General features: G+C 46.9%; 1 protein-coding gene across 3 annotated transcripts in view; it reads left to right on the top strand.

Moving 5' to 3' along the window:
- The window catches only part of CEP112 (centrosomal protein 112), a 2,313,552-nt gene that overhangs the window by 1,619,289 nt on the left and 674,576 nt on the right, over window positions 1-19,687 (top strand). For all 3 annotated transcript variants that reach the window (XM_078654309.1, XM_078654310.1, XM_078654308.1), the window contains one exon: window positions 13,929-14,159. In XM_078654309.1, the coding sequence (XP_078510435.1) occupies window positions 13,929-14,159 (231 nt within the window). The remainder of the gene's footprint in view (window positions 1-13,928; window positions 14,160-19,687) is intronic.

Here is a 19,687-nt window from a genome sequence, read left to right as displayed (position 1 = left end):
GGAAAACTGAAGCCTGTGCAAGATACTGAAAAATAGGAAACCATGCACCCTCAGATGAGATAGGCTGCTATAGAGTTGCCTTGTGAGCAAAGAAAATTGCAGTCAAGCATTGCAGATCTCCTGCGAGACGCTGGCGAGTGTGAACAGCATGAGGAACAAGCTTGCACAGGGAGCGACAGTAAAGGTGAGAGCAGAGGCGAGGCTGCAGTGCAGATTGGTGTCACCCCATGTGTTGGTGTCACCCGGTGCGGTCCGCACCCCCTAGTGACGCCACTGGTATGTGCTACAGTGTCAAACGCTGCACTGAGGTCCAACAGAATCAGGGCCATAGTTTGGCCCTCAACCACTCCCTGCCTGATGGTCTCGACTGCCATAAGTAGGGCCGACTCGGTGGAATGTCGAGGCCGGAATCCAAACTGAGTGGCGTGAAGGAGGGCCGCCTCCTCCACAAATTCCATCAGCTGGATATTCACGACCTTCTCCGCTACTTTGGCCATGTAGGGTAGGAGTGATATGGGACGGTGGTTCTCCAGTTTCTCGAAACTGATGTTTGGTTTCTTTTGTAAAGGAAGTACTACCGCCTGTTTCCACCCTAAGGGTACCGTGTGGGTCCTAAAAGATACATCCAACAGGTGCCTAATATAGGGCTCCAAGATCACCAAGCTTTCAACGAGCCGTTTGGGTGGTGCAGGGTCCCTCGGGGAGCCAGATTTCACCGAACTGCAGATCTGTATCAGCGCCTCTGGAGGGGGGGTAGTGAGGTTAGCTAGGCCACACTGTCCCCTCGCTTCCCCCGTAACTTCAACAAACTCAAACCCTGTTATAGTTTGGTCCGGGAAAGATAAGTAGATATTTGCGACTTTTTCTGCAAAATAATCTGCAATACGGTTGCACGAGTCCAGCGAGCAGTCCCCCTGCACCACGGAGGATTTAGCTACCGAGATGGATTTGTAGATTTTAAACAGTTCCTTCGCGGAGTTCTCCGCCTCCTTAATCCTATCTGCATAGTGGGCAGCTTTCGATTTCCTAATCATCCCATGGTAAGCCCGCCTCTTCACTAAATACTACTGTCTGGTTAAACTCGAAAAAGCCACCTTCCACTGCCTCTCCATGCGCTTACATTCCGATTTGGCCAACCGCAGCTCATTGTTGTACCATGGAGCCGTTCTCTGTGTGCGGCGGCCCGACTTGACCAAACAGAGTGGGGCTGTACAGTCTAGCGCCTCTGTGATACGTTTATCTAGGTTACTATTGGCTGTTTCCACATCCAGCCCTCCCAGCTTCCCTCCTTTGGTGAGTGCCTCATCAAAACTAGTCTGAGAGAAATTAACCCACTTCCGGCTGGGATAGTTCAGGGGTACCTGTTCCCACATCCTAGCACCTGGCATTCGCACCACAAAGGGCACGAGAAAATGGTCTGTCCAGGGCATTGGGATATTGGGTTTGGTCTCTACATTCCTCCAGTTTGCGAATATCGGGTCCAATAAATGACCCTGCTGGTGGGTGGGGGCCTTCGCTCTCTGTTCCATCTGAAGAGCCAACAGTTCTTGATAAAGCCCTGCGGCCCCTCTATCCAAGGGATCGTCCAGGTGCATATTCAGATCTCCCAGCACAAGGAACTTATCCCTTCGAAGAGCGGCTTCGGTGATACCCTCTACCAAGCTATCTACGAACTTGGAATAGGGACCCGGCGGTCTAAGTCAAAAAACCCTTCACCGTGGTACTACCATTTACCCTAATGGTAAAGGCCCCTGCCTCGCTGTCCGTGATGGTCATATGCTCCATTTGACAGGTAAGCGGTTGCTTAAATGCAATAGCAATGCCCCCGCCCCTGCCAGTGGGCCTATCTAGCCTGGCCTTCAGATATCCCTCTGGTAAGGCCTCAACGACATCCGGGTCCGAGTCCGCATCTAACCATGTTTCTGAGAAAAACAGGAGATCTAGTTGTTTCTCCGTGAGCAGGTCGCAGATGTCTAACCTGTGTTTGCGCAGGGAACTAACATTAAGCAACCCACAGTTAAGACTGGGGTGCTCCTGTTTGTCCTCTCCTCCTATGCTAAAAACATACTGACAGTGTTTACAGCTCACCCTCTCCTCCACTCTCATGCGATGTAAGCACGGGTTAGAGTTTAGAGTGCGGAGACTGAGGAGCTGATTCCTGCTCCACACCATGCGAACTCTCATTGGACCAGGGGTTGGGGCCCTGGCCCGGGCCAGGCTGCAGACGGGCACACATCCGCCTTTTATCACCCCCAGCGCCTCGCAACACTAGAGCACTGCTCGTCCTCCCTCTCGTACCGGAAGTGGCTGGCTCGGACCTACCACGCCCTCTGCTCGAACGATGCTAATCACCGGCGTCAGAACGGGGCGGGTAGGAAGGAAACGAGACCAGCCCCCCGTACCAAGCTGCTGCCTTCAGGTAGGAGACCTCGGCAGAACAGCGGTGCCATCCGCAGATTTTTGAATGCCTCCGGGATGACTGCCAGAAGACCTCTGCAGTCGGAATGAGCACAGAGCTAAAATAAACAAAGTCACGGAGGGAACCTAGTCGCTCTCCTCCCTCTGTTCCCTCGTACTTAAAAACAGTTTTAAGAACAATTTAAAATGATCCAAGGTCACGCTGGCGCCGTAAGCAGCTGGGGCACTGCCACTGCCACTGTCCACTCTGACCATGTTTATGTTTTATATGCTTGTAAAGCTCTTGAATGCCGAGGGATCTTGGCGCTGTGATGTGTGGAAGGGATGGCTAAAGGAGGTGAGATTTTATATGGTTGTAAACAGCCAAGTCTTTAGGCTCCTTCTGAAAAGCTGAAGACTGGGTTGGGTCTTCAGAAGGAGCGGCATCTTGTTCCAGAGTTTGGATGCACAATGCGTGATTGCTCTGCCACCCCATCTTGCCCGTCTTACCTTTGTAATATTGATAAGTCTCTGATTGGCTGATTTGAGGTGGCGGGTGAGGGTGTAGAGTGTAAAAAAAGCTTGGAGATCCTCGGCACCGCCACCATAAATTGCTTTATGTACCACAGTTAGAGCTTTGAACTCGATACGCTGTTTGATAGGCAACTAGTGTGAAGTTTTTATGTTGGCCGAAATTGGCTGACCTCTGGGAATACCCAGTAAGAGTCTCGCTGCCGCATTTTGCAAAGACTGCAGTTTTTTGCAGCTGGTACTTGTCAATTCCCAGGAACAGGGCATTGCAGTAGTCCAATTTCGATAGTAAGAGAGCGACCATCACGGTCTTTTGAAGGTCTTTTGGAATATACAGGAATATTTTCCTCAAAATTTTAAAAAGATAGCAGCACGATGAGGTCAGACTATTTATCTGTGGGTCAAAGTTCAGTTTGGTATCAAAAATGATACCCAAATTTCTGACTTTTTCTACTGGGGAGGGTCAGTCCCCAGCCTCCACGGGCCACCAGGACCGGTTCCACAGGGGTTGTCCTGGCCTGAACTCCATCACCTCCGTTTTGTTGGTATTTATTTTCAGGTGATTCTGGCTCATCCAGGCCATGATCTCGGAGAGGCAGATGTCAAATCTGGCTGCAGTGGTCTTTGGCGGATCTCTCATAGAAATGACAAGTTGAGTATCGTCGGCGTACGAGACCAAAGCAAAGCCATGCCTTCTAACAAGATTGGCCAACGGGGTGACGTACAGATTGAATAGAGTTGGGGAGAGGGCGGAACATTGCGTTACGCCACATGGGAGGGTGAAACTGTCAGATTTTAAGTCATCCCAGAATAGCCGCTGCTCTCTCGCCTCCAGGAAGGAGGACAGGAGGTCTAAAGCGGTCCCCCCTATCCCTACGTCTCCCAGCCGCTGTACCAAAATGATGTGGTTCACGGTGTCAAATGCGGCTGAGAGATCGAGGAGCACGAGGACCGCTCTCCCTCCCTCATCCACCACCCTGCAGATCTTTTCTGTGGCAAAGATTAAGGCGGATTCGGCGGAGTGATGCGAACGAAAACCATCCTGGGAGACATCCAGTAGTCTATTATCGTCAAGATGTTTAGTCAGAGCCATGTTTAGGTGCTTTTCAAGAACTTTGGTCACCATTGGCAGACCGGCGATGGGTCAGTAGTTGTGAGGGTCGGTAGGGTCTAGGCTGGTTTTTTTTTTAAGAAGGGGAGTGATGGATGCTGTCATCCAAATAGTTGGATAGCAGCCATGGGTCTGATTTGCGAGCTAGTCCAGATTCAGACCGAGTTTCTAGGTCATCTGTGACGTCGCAACAGATACAGGCCTCCAAAGAGGCCAAGTTGCAGATTTTTGGTAACATACCGATTTCCTCTGGTGTGCCTTCATGCTCCACAGATCCAAGGAGACTTCCAGTCGACTTATCACCTGTGGATCTGTCCCTAATGGTGCATCTAGAACCCAATCCAGAGTCCGCCCTGACTCCAGGGCCACCGCCAACTCCTTATGCAGCGCAGAGACGTGCGATTGGCCTTTGTACATCAACACCAGCACTTACGCTGGAAGAAAAGGCTATAATCCTGTTGGACTCTGAAGTGAATTCCACGTGACCTCAACTGAATTCGCATGCATCTTGCACTCAGTCGAGACAAATTGTAGCTTTATGATGAAGAGAATTTATTTTTGCGTCTCCGGGAGGCCAGTGGCTTGGACAGTTCTTCTGAAACTGGCCTATCCACTGGGTACCTCCACACAGGAATCTGCATCCTTTGCTGTGGTTGTTAGGAGTGCAGCAGAAGTCCTTGATGCCTTCAGTGAGCATAAAAACCAGTGTCCTCATGGAGGTCCTGCAATCAAAGCAGACCTCCTCAGAGCCACTCCTCCCATTCAGTGATGATCAATCCAAGTCTCTCAAATGCAAAATGTGTGTCAAATTGTAATTGGTTAAAGAGAATGCAACTTTAGGAAAAGATTTGTGTGTATGCAAGAATGGTATGTGGCGACATCAATCTCATGGACTGGCTGGTTCTGTTAGTTTATGGTGCTGAAGAAGAAAGGTGATCTTTATCCTAGTTTAGACCTTCACCCTCTGAACATTTTCCTCAAAAAATCGCAAGTTCAAAATGCTCAATCTGGCCCAACTTCTCTCTGCCTTGTATCCAGGTGACTGGATGGTAGTGTTGGATTTGCAGGATGCCTATTTTCCTATTCCTTTTCTGCAGTCCCAGCGATTTCAGGTAGGTAGCAAGCACTTTCAGTTCTCTGTACTCACTCCCCTTCAACCCTCTCGTGGCATCTCGGGAGTTCATGAAACTGATGGTGGTGGCAGCTGCTCATCAATGGAGGTTGGGAAAACCAGTCTTCCTATACCTCGAGGACTGCCTGCTAGAGGCGGGCTCACCTCAAACAGTTGTCAGCCATCTCCAGACAATAGACAACCTGTTAACATCTCTGGTATTCTTCATCAGTGCGCTGAAGTCACAGATGACTCCTTCGCACACTCTTTCCTTCATTGGGGCTGTTATGGATACAGTGCTATTCTGAGCTTTCTCTCCACCTCAAGTGAGTCAAGGAAATTCAGGCTATGATCATCATGTTATAATCTTTGACCTAATCTCAGTGACAGTGGCACTGAGGCTTATTAGCCTCTTGGCCTCCTACATCCTGGTAGTGAACCATACCAGACGGCATATGTGGACTCTGTAGTAGGTTCTAAAGTCACGGTGGGCTTATCATGAAGAGAAGCTCTCAGATTCCTCCCAGGTGTCGAAGAGACTGTGAAAGATCTACAGTAGAGGCTGCTACACCACAAATGGAATGTGATAGACCCTTCTCACTTCCACATCTAGAACTAATGGTTGTATCTGATGGAGACCTGTAGCTACAGATTCCTTACCTTTGAATTTCCCAGGCTTCAGACTGGATCCGAAAGATTTTTCTTTGAGCAATACCTCTGTGCCCCAGTAGATGGCATTGGTTTGACCCACGTGACATCATCAGCGATGTCAGCACCGTAGTGACATCTGCATCACCCATATAGGCGCCACCTGGGCATAAAGACGTCCGTTTCTTTTCTTTTCGTGCTGTCAAGCACAGATCTGTGAAGGGAGCTACCCTCTGTCACTTTTTTGACAGGCTTTTTTTTTACATTTCCTAGACCCCCTTTTTTTTTCATTTGAACCTGAGTCTAGGTTGGCTCCGCACTGCCCCGTTTTTCAGGGAGCAGGCGCGACCCCTGCCTCAACCTAAATAATTCTATGATGCCATGTGCCTCATATTTGGCTGCCCTCACCATACAGGTGCTCCTTTGGGCACCGCAGGGTCAGAGGGTGCTCCATCAGGTTCTGTGACGGTGGCTCCGGCACCTATGACCCCCTCCCTCATGAATCTGGCAGTGGATCCAGACCGATGCTGGTCGTGCCATTGCTGGTCGTACCTTCCCCGCCCGACACCGAGGATCCTGGCGTCGCTGGCCCCCCCAGGCCATGCCAGCCCCATTCTAGTTCCCAATGACCAAGAGCGTCCCCAACGGACGCCAGTGTCGTTGCAGACAGATCCTACAGGTCTTAGGTCAACGCTTCAGCCTTATTCTGAAGGGCTAGGAATAGAAGAAGATGGAGAGGAGTCGCTGGACCCTTTAGAAGACCCGCCATATCACCACACGGACTGGTATGAGAAATTGGGTGAGAATGGATATCGTTCTCGATTGTGGCCTGCTTTCTCCCACTACCATGGCTATGGATGAGGGAGCAACTTATGTTATGGTGGTGCAAAGGGCGCCTGAGGTCCTGGACCTCCAGCTTGCTCTCTTCAGTGGCAGTCAAGATTAATATCTTGACCGAGGTCCTACGGCCAGGTGGCACTTCTTCGATACCCTTACTGCGCTCAAACGACGGCCTTACAGAGTCCTACTGGGAACCTGGTCCAAGCCCAGCACAGGGGCTCCTGTGAGTAGGACATTTCCCCGCCGCCATAGCCCTGCTCTAGGCGACCCAAACTTCCTTACAACCCACTCTACCCTGGAGGGCTTGGTAGTGCGCTACCTCCCATGGTACTTTCTCTTCCGCTCCCCCAGACAGAGAATCCAAGACCTGGACAGTTGGGGTAAGGAACATTTTTCTTCCGCCAGCCTTGCATTGCCATCGCTGAACACCACATGCTTATTGGGCCGTTATTCCCACTTCCTGTGGGAAACGGTCACATAAGTTTTGCCATAGGTCCCAGAGGAGGCCCAGGCCATCCTCTCCCAAGCTGTATCAGACGGGAGAGACTCAGCATAGTTCGCCATCTGTTGTGGCCTCGACATGAACAACTCTTCGGGCAGAGTGATTTTGTCGACAGTGGCTGTTCGACGCCTCTCCTGGTTGAGGATTTCTGACTTTTATGGGGATGTCCAGGCCTCTCTCATGGACATGCCCATTGATGGCATCCGTCTCTTTGGAGACAAGGGAGACATGGCGCTGGAATGCTTTGAGGTCTCACGCTCTACGTCGAAGTCCTTGGATCTCTCAGCGGCCACTCGTCCCCAGTCTCTGGAAGGGGCTTGCAGCTGCCCCAGCCCTATCCCTACTACAAGACTGCGCAGGTTCAGCAACATCGATGGCCGATGGTGCAGCTCAATCCGACCCCGTGCGTCGGCTGCCAGAAGTCGGGTCATTCCCCCCCCCCCCCTTGCAGCCTCAGCATCCAAACCCTCCTAATCTTGCCCTTCAAAATCATGGGCAGCCAGCTGCTGGCAGGATTCCCCCTCACCTTCATTGCTTGTTTGATATCACATCTGACAGGTGGGTCCTCCAGATAGTCCGAAAGGGCTACTCCCTCCCATTTTAGACTACCTTTTCCTCGATGCCGCAATCTTACGACGGGCTGATGGAGGATCATCTTATTTTGCTTCAAAAAGAAATCATGACTCTTGACCAAGTGAACCTCAGAGAGGGTTCTGGTGCCAGAAGTAGGCTGTAGCTGTTATTCCTGCTACTTTGTGGTCCCAAAAAAGGACAAGGGCCTTACTCCTATTTTAGATCTATGATCCCTCAACTACTTCCTCAAAAAGGGAAAGTTCAAGATGCTCACACTAGCTCAGGTGCTCTCTGCCTTGGACCGGGAGACTGGATGGTAGCGTTGGACTTGCATGACACCTATTTCTCTATTCCTATTCGGCCTGCTCATCGGCACTACTTGCATTTTATGGTAGGCCACAAGCTTTTTCAATTCACTGTGCTCCCCTTGTTTGTACCAGCATCCCTCTGGTGTTCATCAAGGTGATGGCAGTTGTAGCAGCTCTTCTGTGCCAATCATGTTTGTCAGTCTCCCCTTATCTCGACGACTGGCTGTTGAAGGCGGGCTCTCCCCAGTCGCTCATCTCCCAACTCCACACTACGGCGGACCTTCTGCATTTGCTGGTGTTCACTATCAACGTGCCAAAGTCACAGTTGACTCACTTTTATCGGAGCTGTTCTGGACACAGTACAGTTTCGGGACTATCCTCCCGCGTGGCGAGTCCAGGATATTCAGGCTGTGATACCAATGTTTCAGCCTCTGTCCTGGATTTTGGTGTGAATGACTCTGAGGCTGTTGGGCCTCATGGCCTCCTGCACCCTGCTAGTGACACATGCCTGATGGCATAAGCAGGCTCTGCAGTGGGACCAGGAGTTCCAGTGGGCACAGCATCAGGGGAACCGCTCCAACATGGTCCAGATCTCAGACGGACTGCACAGGATTCGCAGTGGTGGCTGATAAACCGCAATTAAGTCACAGGCAGGCCCCTCTCCCTTGCCCAACCAGTTCTCACAATAGTGACAGATTTGTCACTGCCGGGAGGGGGCGGCCACCTGGGCGAAGTGGCGATCAGAGGACTATGGACTCTGGCAAAATCCGGACTCCACATCAACCTGCTGGAGCTCCGAGTGATTTATTTGCCATTGAAAGCCTTTCTTTCATATAAGGGAAGCTAGTACAAGTGTTCCCAGACAACACCACAGACGGTGGTACTGCAACAAACAGGGCGGGGTGGAGTCATTGCCCTTTGTCAAGAACCTCTGCATCTCTGAACTTGGCTCAAACTCCAGAGCATATCCCTGGTGGTTCAACACCTGGCAGGTTTACAGAATGTCAAATTGGACAAACTCAGCCGTCTATGCCTAGTGGATCAGGAGTAGCATCTCCATCCATAGGTGGTGCAAGGTCTCTCTCAACAGTGGGGACAGGCTTCGTTAGATATGTTCGCCTCTGCAAAGAACAGGCATTGTCAGCAATTTTGCAAGCTGGAGTTTCCAAGGTGGCCCTCGTTCGGGGACGCTTTTCATCTCGAATGGAGCTCAGGCCTCCTGTACTCCTTTCTGCCCATACCACACCTGCTTAGAGTTCTCAAGAAGATCAGGACTGACCGGACCCAAGTCATCCTTGTGACCCCCCCTGGGCAAGGAGAGTCTGGTATCCTGAGCTTCTCCAACTGAGCATCGATCTTCCAGTCAGGCTGCCCTTTTGATGGATCTTCTGTTGCAACAGCAGGAAGGGTTCTCCACCCAAACCTGTCAACTCTATGCCTTCTTGCTTCCACCTGAAGTCTGTAATATTATTTAGGCAGCCAGGCATCCCTCTACCAAGTAGGTACACTCCTACCGATGCAACATGTTTGTAGTATACTGTACGGAAAAGTCTATTGACTCTCTTTCTGCTTCCCTATCTGATATTGTACTTTTGATTTTAACCCTTGCCAAGCAGAGCTCAGCTCTGGGCACTCTAAAAGGATACCTTTTAGCCCTGTCTGCCTTTCTACGGGGCCACATAAACCCTCTTTTAATTAAATCTCCCATTGTAAATATATCACTCAAAGGCTTAGTACATATGGTCCCACCTTCTCCATTCATCATGCCTCAGGTGGGACCTTAGTTTGGTTCTCAACTTCCTAATGTGAGCTCTATTTGAACCTCTGCACTTCTGCCCCCACTGGCTGCTTACCATCAAGACAGCCTTTTTAGTGGCAATCACTTTCGCCAGGAGTGTTAGCGAATTTCAGGTTTTGTCATTCAAGCCTCCTTACCTGGCAATATTCCCTGGCAAGTTAGTGCTTTGCACTAGGGCCTCTTTCCTACCGAAAGTGGTAACACACTTCCATGTGGGACAATATGTCACCTTGCCCACTTTCTACGCTCCTCCGCATCCCTCTAAAAAGAAGAGAGACTCCAATGTCTGTATCCAAATTAGCATTGTCGTTCTACCTTGACCTCACTAAAGGGTTCCGGGTAGACGGCCAACTCTTCGTGGGGTACGTGGGAGCTAAGAAACGTTGTGCAGTGCAGAAGAGGACTCTCTCATGATGGGTTGTCCTCTGCATCACGACTTGCTATGCTTTGGCGAAAAAGTAGCCTCCTGAAGGCTTAAGAGCTCATTCCACCAGAGCCAAGGCTGCCACCACGGCATTATAATATGGAGTGCATTTGTCAGGCAGCAACGTGGACATCCCAGCACACATTTCCCAGGCCTGGAAAGTCAAGTCCGCGAAGACAGCATTTTTGGCTGCTCTGTCCTGCCCGACTTCCTGGTTTAGACTTATCCGCAGTCCCTCCTGGGATGGTATTACTTTGGTATCTATTGAAAGATAAAGGAGTCTGTTGCTAGATGTCTCTATCAGTTGGGCAAGTTGCTTACCTTCGGTAACGCCTTATCTGTTAGAGACATGATTATGGCTGCAGATTCCTTACCGACTCACCCATCCTCCTAGCACTGCGGACAGGTTTTTAGGGTAAGTACTGATCTCTTTCAGGGGCCTATTTGTTCACAACACTTCATGGCTCCCTGCTTCTGGTGTGGAAAGTCGTGAAAAGTAACTGACCTCAGGGTGCCGAGGAGGTGCCTATATAGGTGACGTGGATGTCACTACGACGCAGATGCCAGCACACGGAGCCGACCGACGCCACCTACCAGCCCGCAGAGGTATTCCTCGAAGAAAAATCTTCTGGATCCAGTCTGACAACTGGGAAATTCGTTGGGAAGGAATTCGCAGCTAGCTCATATCTCTACCAGATAAGGCATTTCCGAAGGTAAGTAACTTGTCTGACAGGTGCATTGTTACTGGCTTGGGGAGGTCATTTGAGAGAGGTGGAAATCAGAAAACTCTTGTCTCCAGTAGAAACCTGCCTTCACATCAACCTTGGGCAATTCGCTGGCACTGAAAGCCTTCCTCCCATCCATCAAGGGGAAACGGGTGCAGTTCTCATGGAAAATACCATTGTCATGTCACACTGGAACAAGCAGGGTGGAGTGGAGTAATGGGTCCTGTGCCAGCGGCCCTTCACCTCTGGAACTGGCTAAATCTACAGGGAATCTCCCTGGTCGGGCATCACCTGGCAAGATCTTTTAGTGCCAGGGTGGACAAACTCAGCTGGCATTACCTAGTGGTTCACAAATGGCCGCTGTACTCAGAGGTGGTGCAGTGAATCTTCCAGTAATGATGAGAACCGTTGCTCTATCTTTTTGTCACCTTTGAGAAGGAGCAATGTCCACATTTTTGCACATTAGAGTTCCAAAGATAATTCTCCCTCAGAGATGCTTTTCCATTTGATTGGAGCTCAGAAATCCGGTATGCCTTCTCACCTTTGCCTCACTTCTGCAGATGAACAGGAACTACCAGGCCCTAGGCAATAGGCAGCTAGTGGCTGCAGATTGAGCCACAAGAGTGTTGTACCCGGAACGTTTGGCCATGATCATCTTTCCCCCTATCTGACTGCCTCTTTGGGAGGACCTTCTGTGTCAGCAGCAGGGCAGGGTCATAATCCAGAACTTATTCAACTTACACCTCATGCTAGGAGATTGCACATCAATAGTTAATTACCTTTGATCTTCCTCCAGGGGTAGTAAATGTCATTCTGGCAGCCAGCTGTCCTGCCACCAAATGCGGGACATTGGGAAAGGTTTGTTGTGTGGTGTTCCTCTAGTCATATCCAGCCCCTGCAAGCGCAGTAATCTGAAGTCCTTATTTTCTCCCTATTATTAGCCCAGAAAGACCTTGTGGCCACAGTTAAAGGTTATTTGTCGACCTTATCAGTCTTTTTACAGTTATCTGATCAGCCATTACTGATTTCTTACTGACCCGCACTCCTCCCAGTTCAGTGGAACTGACTCTTTTATTTTCTCCATCTTAAAAAAGCCACAGCTATAGATCTGTAATCTGTAAAATTTGATTAATGAACGGTCTGCGTCCGATGGTGTGGACGGATATCAGAAAAAACTGATCTTGATGGGTGGAGTTGGAGGTTATATGTGACCCTGACACATTACCCGGGCGGCATGGTCCCGATGCGGAGCTGCATGACTCCACCTACCGGCACGCGAGGGAATGCTGAAAAAATCTCCGGCTCCTTTCCTATGCCTTTAGGTATTCACAACGTGAGGAATCTGCAGATAGAGTAGCCCCCAGAAAGAGTGTTACCAAAGGCAAATAACTTTTTCATCACCGAATCAGCCTGGTTCTAAGAAAATGAAAAAAAGATAATAAAAAATTAGCTGCATAATATATAATTAAACATTTGTATATAAATAATATATGTGATTCCAAAAATTAAACAAATTGCAGTTAAAGCATATTAGTGTCAACAGTATATAGTATGTATCAATAGGTTATCAGTATACACATCTACAGTTTCCCAGAACAATTGGTAAATTAGAGATGATTTATGATGTTCATTAAGAGAAAGACTAGCACCTTTACAGGTAGATGTAATCCAGACCGCCCAAAAATGAACATAAATATGGTTTAACCCCTTTCGAGTTATACTTGCAATTGTTATGATTGCAGCGGACACCAGAAAATCAAAAATTCTCATTGGAGGTATTGGAAATGGGACAGATAGAACATATGATTTCAAAATAATTAAGTTGTAGGGAATACCATCAGCAATTTTTATGCTGTCTGATATTGTTTCACATAGTTTAATTTAGAATTCAGAGACAAGTCGACAGTTATATAACATCTGCTTTAGTGGGCCGTCTATGAAATATAATAAAATGAGCTATCGGGTTGATTCGCGTTACTAATTTGTAAGGGCCAAAGGCAATAAGCATTTGATCATTCTTGCGCACTGCTTAAATCCTTAAATCTTAGCTCAAGTTTGATACCTTTGCCCTTTCTCAGTGCTCCCCAAAATGTGTTAGTTCTCCCCAGTTTGGTGTAATCTAATTTTAAAACTGAAACTCACTTTTTAAAGAACAGAAATCTAAGAGCCTTCAAAGAGCATAAATACTTTCTTTGTTTTGTGAAGGGATATCCTTCGAACTATGCAAGATCAATATTGTCATTCGGTCAGAGAGAAAGAAACAATGCTTCAAAACCACTTAACTAACAGTAGAAAGTGTTATCACCAAAAACATTTACATCACAGATAATGCGACTTTTTGTGAAGGTAATGTTCTTTTTCAGCTATTGCCCATAATATCTTCTCATCCCAAGTAAAGGTAGGAAATAGAGTTGTGTGGGTCTATATTCCCTGTAAAAAAGTTGTTAAAAAAAAAAAAGGATAACTCAGAACGCTACATTTTAAACGAAAAAAAGTCGACGATGTGGCTTTGATGATATCATTCAAGAAATTAACTTGGATATTGTTACATCAAACTGTAGTATTCACACATTGAGTCTCATAAGTTTATAATAAAACTATTAATGTTTATATCGCCGTTTGTTTACTATAACAATTATTAACTTGAAAATGGCCTTGCGAATTCTAAGTAATCTACACTGTTATCTAAGTCACCACACCCACCATAGCAACCACGGTAGGGTGAAAGAGTGGGCGACAAGACCGAGATTGGGAGCCCAACAGATTTCATTTGCGTGAGCCTTGCAGTAACCACACTAATCACTTAATACACCTCTTTCAGCAAAGTAAGGCATCTCAGACTCTCCCTGTACGTTTAATGTAAAAAATGTTCTTTTGCCCAAAACACTGGTCTGTAAGTTTCCAGATGCACATTGGGAATGTTACTTCAAGACCATATTTTCTTTTCTCTTTTCCTGAAGACGATCTGTGGCCTGGAAGCACAAGTCCATAAATTGCGAGAAGAACTGGTCCAGGTGAACACCCAACGCAAACAGCAGCTGATGGAGCTGGGGCAGATGCGAGAAGAGGAGAAGCAAAAGGCGGCCCGGGATCATGAGAATGTGGTCTGCAAACTTCGGAACGACTTGGAGAAGATGAAATTAGACTTGCAGAGGGTTCATACGGCTGACATGGAAACGATCTGCGAGAAGGTAGAGAGCCAAGGAGTCTCTGGTCATGTTCGGGTTTATGGGCACTAGATTTAGAAGGAAGCTTGTTGGCAAAAGGGGTATGTGAAAGGAATACAGTAGGAGATGTGTGGAGGTACATAGACATTACTATTTGGTAGTTATTCTGTAAATTGTAATGCTTGTTAGAGACGTGTTGGAACCAGGGTTTTTCTGATCTTTTTTTAGCACTGTCCAAGACTGGACCCAGATTCCTTTCAGGTTTCCACTATAAGCAGCGAGTGTTTTAATATATATTCTCTTTGTGATTAATTTGTGTAAGTTTATCTGGATAGCCTAAAAGTCTGGTCTCATTGCAGCCCATGGGAGTATGGTTTCTACATCCTTGTCCTCAAGATTTGCTAACGTATCAATTTTGCAGGCAATGGAGCTAATCAATTGAAGGGTAGAATGGCAGTAGCATTGATTGCTTTGCTAATGTTCTTTCGGCTTTTAATGCAGATGGCTTACATGGGCAATTGGAACTTTATGATGCATATTCAGATAGTCCATGCTCGACGCAAAGATAGCTCTTGAAAAAACAGTACAATGCAGTTGTTTTCACTGTTGAGTAGGTACCTCAACTGAGACCACTTCAAGCACCAGTGGGCCCAAATCATTTAAACGGGTAATTAAGGTGTTTTTGGATTAGTGCCCACATTATAAACATACCGATACAAAAGGGGATGATGGACGGAGCGTTTGAGCAAATCAAACACTCACCCTCAGTCAACTGATCTGGGTTTAATCCATCACCATTCTTTAGCTCACTCGGCCACCCCAGTTCAGACATGGCCATATGCAAATCAGTCTGACCCTGTGCCTCATGGGAACAGTCCAGCCCGAACTGCCAAGCCATGTCTTCTCTGGACCGGAAACAAGCATCCTGGGACCGGTTTCGGATTCATAATCCTCATCAGCCAGGCTATCTTGAATCCAGTGGCCAAGTGAGCAAGGGACTCACGTCTGAGCATACCCTGCCACACTTAGGGCGAACAAAGCGATACAAAAGGGGATGATGGATGGAGCGTTTGAGCAAATCAAACACTCACCCCCAGTCAACTGACCTGGACATGGATTGGCAGTTCGGGCTGGACTGTTCCCATGAGGCACAGGGTCAGACTGATTTGCATATAGCCATGTCTGAACTGGGGTGGCAGAGTGGGCTAAAGAACGGTGATGGATTAAACCCAGATCTTTTGACTGGGTGTGAGTGTTTGATTGATTCAGACGCTCCGTCCATCACCACCCCCCTTTTGTACCGCACATTATAAACATGACACATAACCTTAACCACAATAGGTTATTTAATTGGGAGCCAATGCAGTGAGGCCAGCAGGCATAACATGCAGGCTCTCTTCAATAGACCAATGACCATGAGTGTTGCTGGATTATGTATAATTTGCAGTTGATGCAAAGAACTTTCCTGCCGGTCTAAACACAGTGTGTAGGAAGCTGGCTCTATATACTATACACACAGTGGCAATCAATGAGGCACACACTCAATGAATAAATCCAATACCAATTAATAAAAATACTGCTCATCATGTTTATTGTGCAGACCACAGAACGTTGTCACAGGTAAATACTTTATGTAATAGAAATACTTTTCAATATCAAAAATTGACAGTGTGGGAGGAAGAAAACATTTAGCATACCAACAGGTAACATCCACTTACAGAACCAGTCTTCGAGAGTTAAGGTCAGTATTAGGCAAGGTCCAAGCAGCACCAATACTACACCACCAGTCTCTCAGGGGATGCTGGGTGCAATTTCAAGGTGGGCGTGCAATACGAATCAATGAAGAAAGGGGCAATCAGACAAATGCTGCTAACAGGTAAGTAGCGGCGGCTTGGGGACCAGTTTTCGGGAGTTCAAGCAAGCACTGGGCAGGTTCCAAGACAGCACTAGCACTACATGAACAGCGGCACAGGGGCAGCCGGATGCAGGGTGACAACACAGCATTGGGTATCCAATGTTAAGTAATGGAGATAGGCCAAATCAGAAAAAGGCTGCGGGCTCGGGCTAGGAGGCGAGTCAGAGGTAACCAACATCTGGAGAGGTAAGCTTTGATGCTTGGGGACATAAGGACACCTTTGGTCCTCTTCACCAAGGCTGACTGGTGCAGGGGTGCCTTTTGGTATTGGCAGCGGCTTACTGGAGCAGGTTGCTTCTAAGTATTTAGTTATGCAGCACAATATCCTTGGTGCAACAACATATTTGAATAATGTACCAGCACTTGCTCATTACTTATAGGTAATGATCAAGTTCTACCAGCATATGACAGCGTGGCTAAACACTTATAAGGTCCCAAAGTAGAGACCTATTGGCTATGCCAATGTTTGTTATTTTTTGTACATGGTTATAAAGCCACATTGTAGACACTTAGTAGTATGAGCAAGACACTGGGAAACTGAGCTGTGAGCTGCAGACCCCCACGGCAGTAACAGGAATAGCTAAGACTCTCTGCTTGTTGGAAGACTTTCCTTGGTTTGTCCTCCTTCTCTTCTCTTCCACTAGTTTGTATGCATAGACCTTCACGGCTTTATTCTCTTCATGTAAGATAGCCCTTGCATGCCTTTCAGACAGTTCAGCATTTTCAAGATTGCTATAGCACCATTAAAAGAGAGTGCCACTGGTCCAGGTCTTTCTTAAACACATTGATTGTGTCAGTGCATAAAACTTGATAAAGTCTAAATTCATCTTGGAGAGTGCCGAATTTGCAGTTTATGGTGAATTTTCCTGCCAAAATATAATCTTCAGCCATTACATGCTTTCCTTGGAAAAAAATGTAATGTGTGATTGCTACGCGCACAGATGGAGAGAAGTGGTCAACTGTATCTGCGAGTGTCGTTAGCAAAACATTGGTTTTACTAACTACCAGCTCTTCTATTTTTTTTGCATTGGATTGTAAACATGCAATCCAAGGCAATGCAACAATATTTTCTTTTCCATTTCAGGTGAGAATCTCGTGTTCTATTTGTCTATGGTAGACAAGTAATTTAAAAATTGTTCTTTCCTTTCAATCCAATTAAGAATGGGCTCACCAGGAACTGGTATATATTCATGAAGTGGAATTGGCGAGCACTGCTGTGAAGGTCCCTTAGTAACTAGGTTTGATAGCAAAATTCCAGGTAAAGTGTGCATTGCACATTAAGAATGCAAAGCCACAAACGTGTCTCTGCGGCAATGGGCTATATGTCCTTTTATATATCAATTTGTTTATCACCTCAAGTAGCCAACCATTCAGTCTCATGTCTTGCGCTTCGAAGCAGTATATAGTGCTTTAATTTGGCAGAGTTGTTTGTCTTTACCTTCTTGGGTATATGTTCTCTCTTTATCTTATCACAAAGAGGACGTGTGCATCGCCTGACCCTGTGATGGCCACACATCGGGTCCATGAAGAGGGAGCTTGACTCAAAATGGCCATGCATCTCTTTCGTTCTCCTCCGAAATGTGCTGCAACTGAACAGGATGTTTCAGGCAGGGGCCAGGGCTTATGATAGCTGCTCATAGTTTTGCAAGTGTGTGCAGGATAGGCAGTCGGCTCTCCTGGCCACAGTTCAGGCACAGGTTGGTAACACCTCTCATGGGGGGAGTAGGGTACATCACTGAGATGCATGACATGGACAACAAGTTCATGTGGCGGCATCATCTGGTGGACCACACAGCACCCTGGCATCCCACAGATTTGAGGTGGGATTACTGGCTGTGATTGTTCGCCGGGATGTGTGTGTGTGTGTGTGGGTGGGGGGGGGGGGGGTTCAGTGAGATGTCTGGTGTGGTGGCTCAGCAGACGAATGCATCCACTCTGGAAATCTGCGTTTGACCTCATGGCCACAGGATCATGTCTCAGTGTCTCCACTCAGCCTTTCATCTTTATATGGTGGATACAATGAGTTCTAATGATTTGGGTAACAATAATTAGGTTATTCAGTGCCAGGATGACCCAAGGAACGATTGTGTGCTTTTCAAATATATTTAATATGTTATGATATTCTTTTAGATATAACATCCACCAAAATGAGTCTTACAGAAGGTAAGTACCGTCTTATTCTGGGCGAATTCTCTTCATTTTAGCTTCTGTACCTACCTGTATAAGTAGAATGAGTTCTTCTCTGAGTTATAAAAAAGCGCTTTTTTATCCTTTACCTAAGAAACGTGTAGTTGGCGATATACATCTATTCATCTTTTATTGCTGTCCCTCAAAAAAATAGATTCAGATACTTGCAATCTCTGAATATATACAGTGTTCTAAATCACATGATCATATGCTTAAATTACGAAATTGCGGAATTAAATATATCCCATATTAACAAATATTTTGTTCTTCTACCGGAGAACAGATAATAGAAAACTTAAACACAAAAAAAATGCAAAGACAAAAGTTTCTCTAATTTTCTTGTCAGTATTTTTAGTTGCAAAAGCTTTGCACTTGGTTGATATAGAAATGCTCATAAATAAACCGATAAGTCCGTTGTTGATAGTGTGGGTATTGTTCCAGATCAAAGGACATGTTTTGCAAAGATAATTAAAAAAAACCAATAACAATGGATGCCAGGAAAACGAGCAAGGTATCAGAAACTGGCGGTTTTTGCAATGAAGAAGGCATCCCTAAAAATGTAAACTTAAATTTAGTTGCTAAATTAACTCGTTAAGTTGGGCGTTTTCTGCTGTGGTGACGGAATACTTAAGTATAAGTGTTTTCCGGGTCGTTTCGAGATCACTTGGCTGTTTATTAAAGGTTGCAAAACCAGTTAGCCATTAGTCCTTTGCTCTTCTTGAGGAAATGGCTCCTGATTGGGTAGTATAAACGTACTCACAATCATTGTTAACATGGGATTTCAAGATTGATTGCAAAGACGTTGCTATTGCCTTGCTTCAGTGAGCAAAATGTGCCGCCTAGGAGCAGCGTGAACATGTCCACCAACAGTGAGTGGCTTTTCCTAGGCTAGCTCCCGTCACCAGTGTCTGTTTGGGACGTCGGAAGATACATACCAAGCCAGTTTATCAGACCACGTGGAAGAGGTTTGTGTCTGGGACCAGGATGTAGGGACTAGACCAAACTCCTGTGAGGTGGTGTATGATCTAACGCCATCAGTATGGCGCGACCAGCCCAAAACACCATCTGGCTGCCATGCTACCCGGATCCCAGTCGCATAACTTTGCACAGATGTACTCCAGAGAATCATCACCTCTCCACTCATTCTGTTGCCTGATGAGTTACAGCCCATTTCTGACACCACCCACTAATCCTATAGTTCCTAATAACTTGGAATCCTGCGGTATGAAACAAGCATACCTCTAGTGGACACATGAGTCACAGAGCTGGAGTGAGCAAATACAACCCATAATTTGATGCACACCCTACCCCTGAACTCTCGTTTAAGGGAGCACTTAGCTGTTAAATTATTGGAACAAAAAGCAAAGTACCCAAACCCAGACAGTCTCAAGCCACAGCCTGTTTATCTTGACCTTCCACATTGCAAGATTTTCGTACAAGGCAAATTGTA

This window comes from Lissotriton helveticus, chromosome 7, assembly GCF_964261635.1.
Source record: "Lissotriton helveticus chromosome 7, aLisHel1.1, whole genome shotgun sequence".
In the NCBI taxonomy this organism is placed as follows: Eukaryota; Metazoa; Chordata; class Amphibia; order Caudata; family Salamandridae; genus Lissotriton; species Lissotriton helveticus.
Note: the sequence above shows the minus strand (reverse complement) of the source record. Positions and strands in the feature narration are given on the sequence as shown.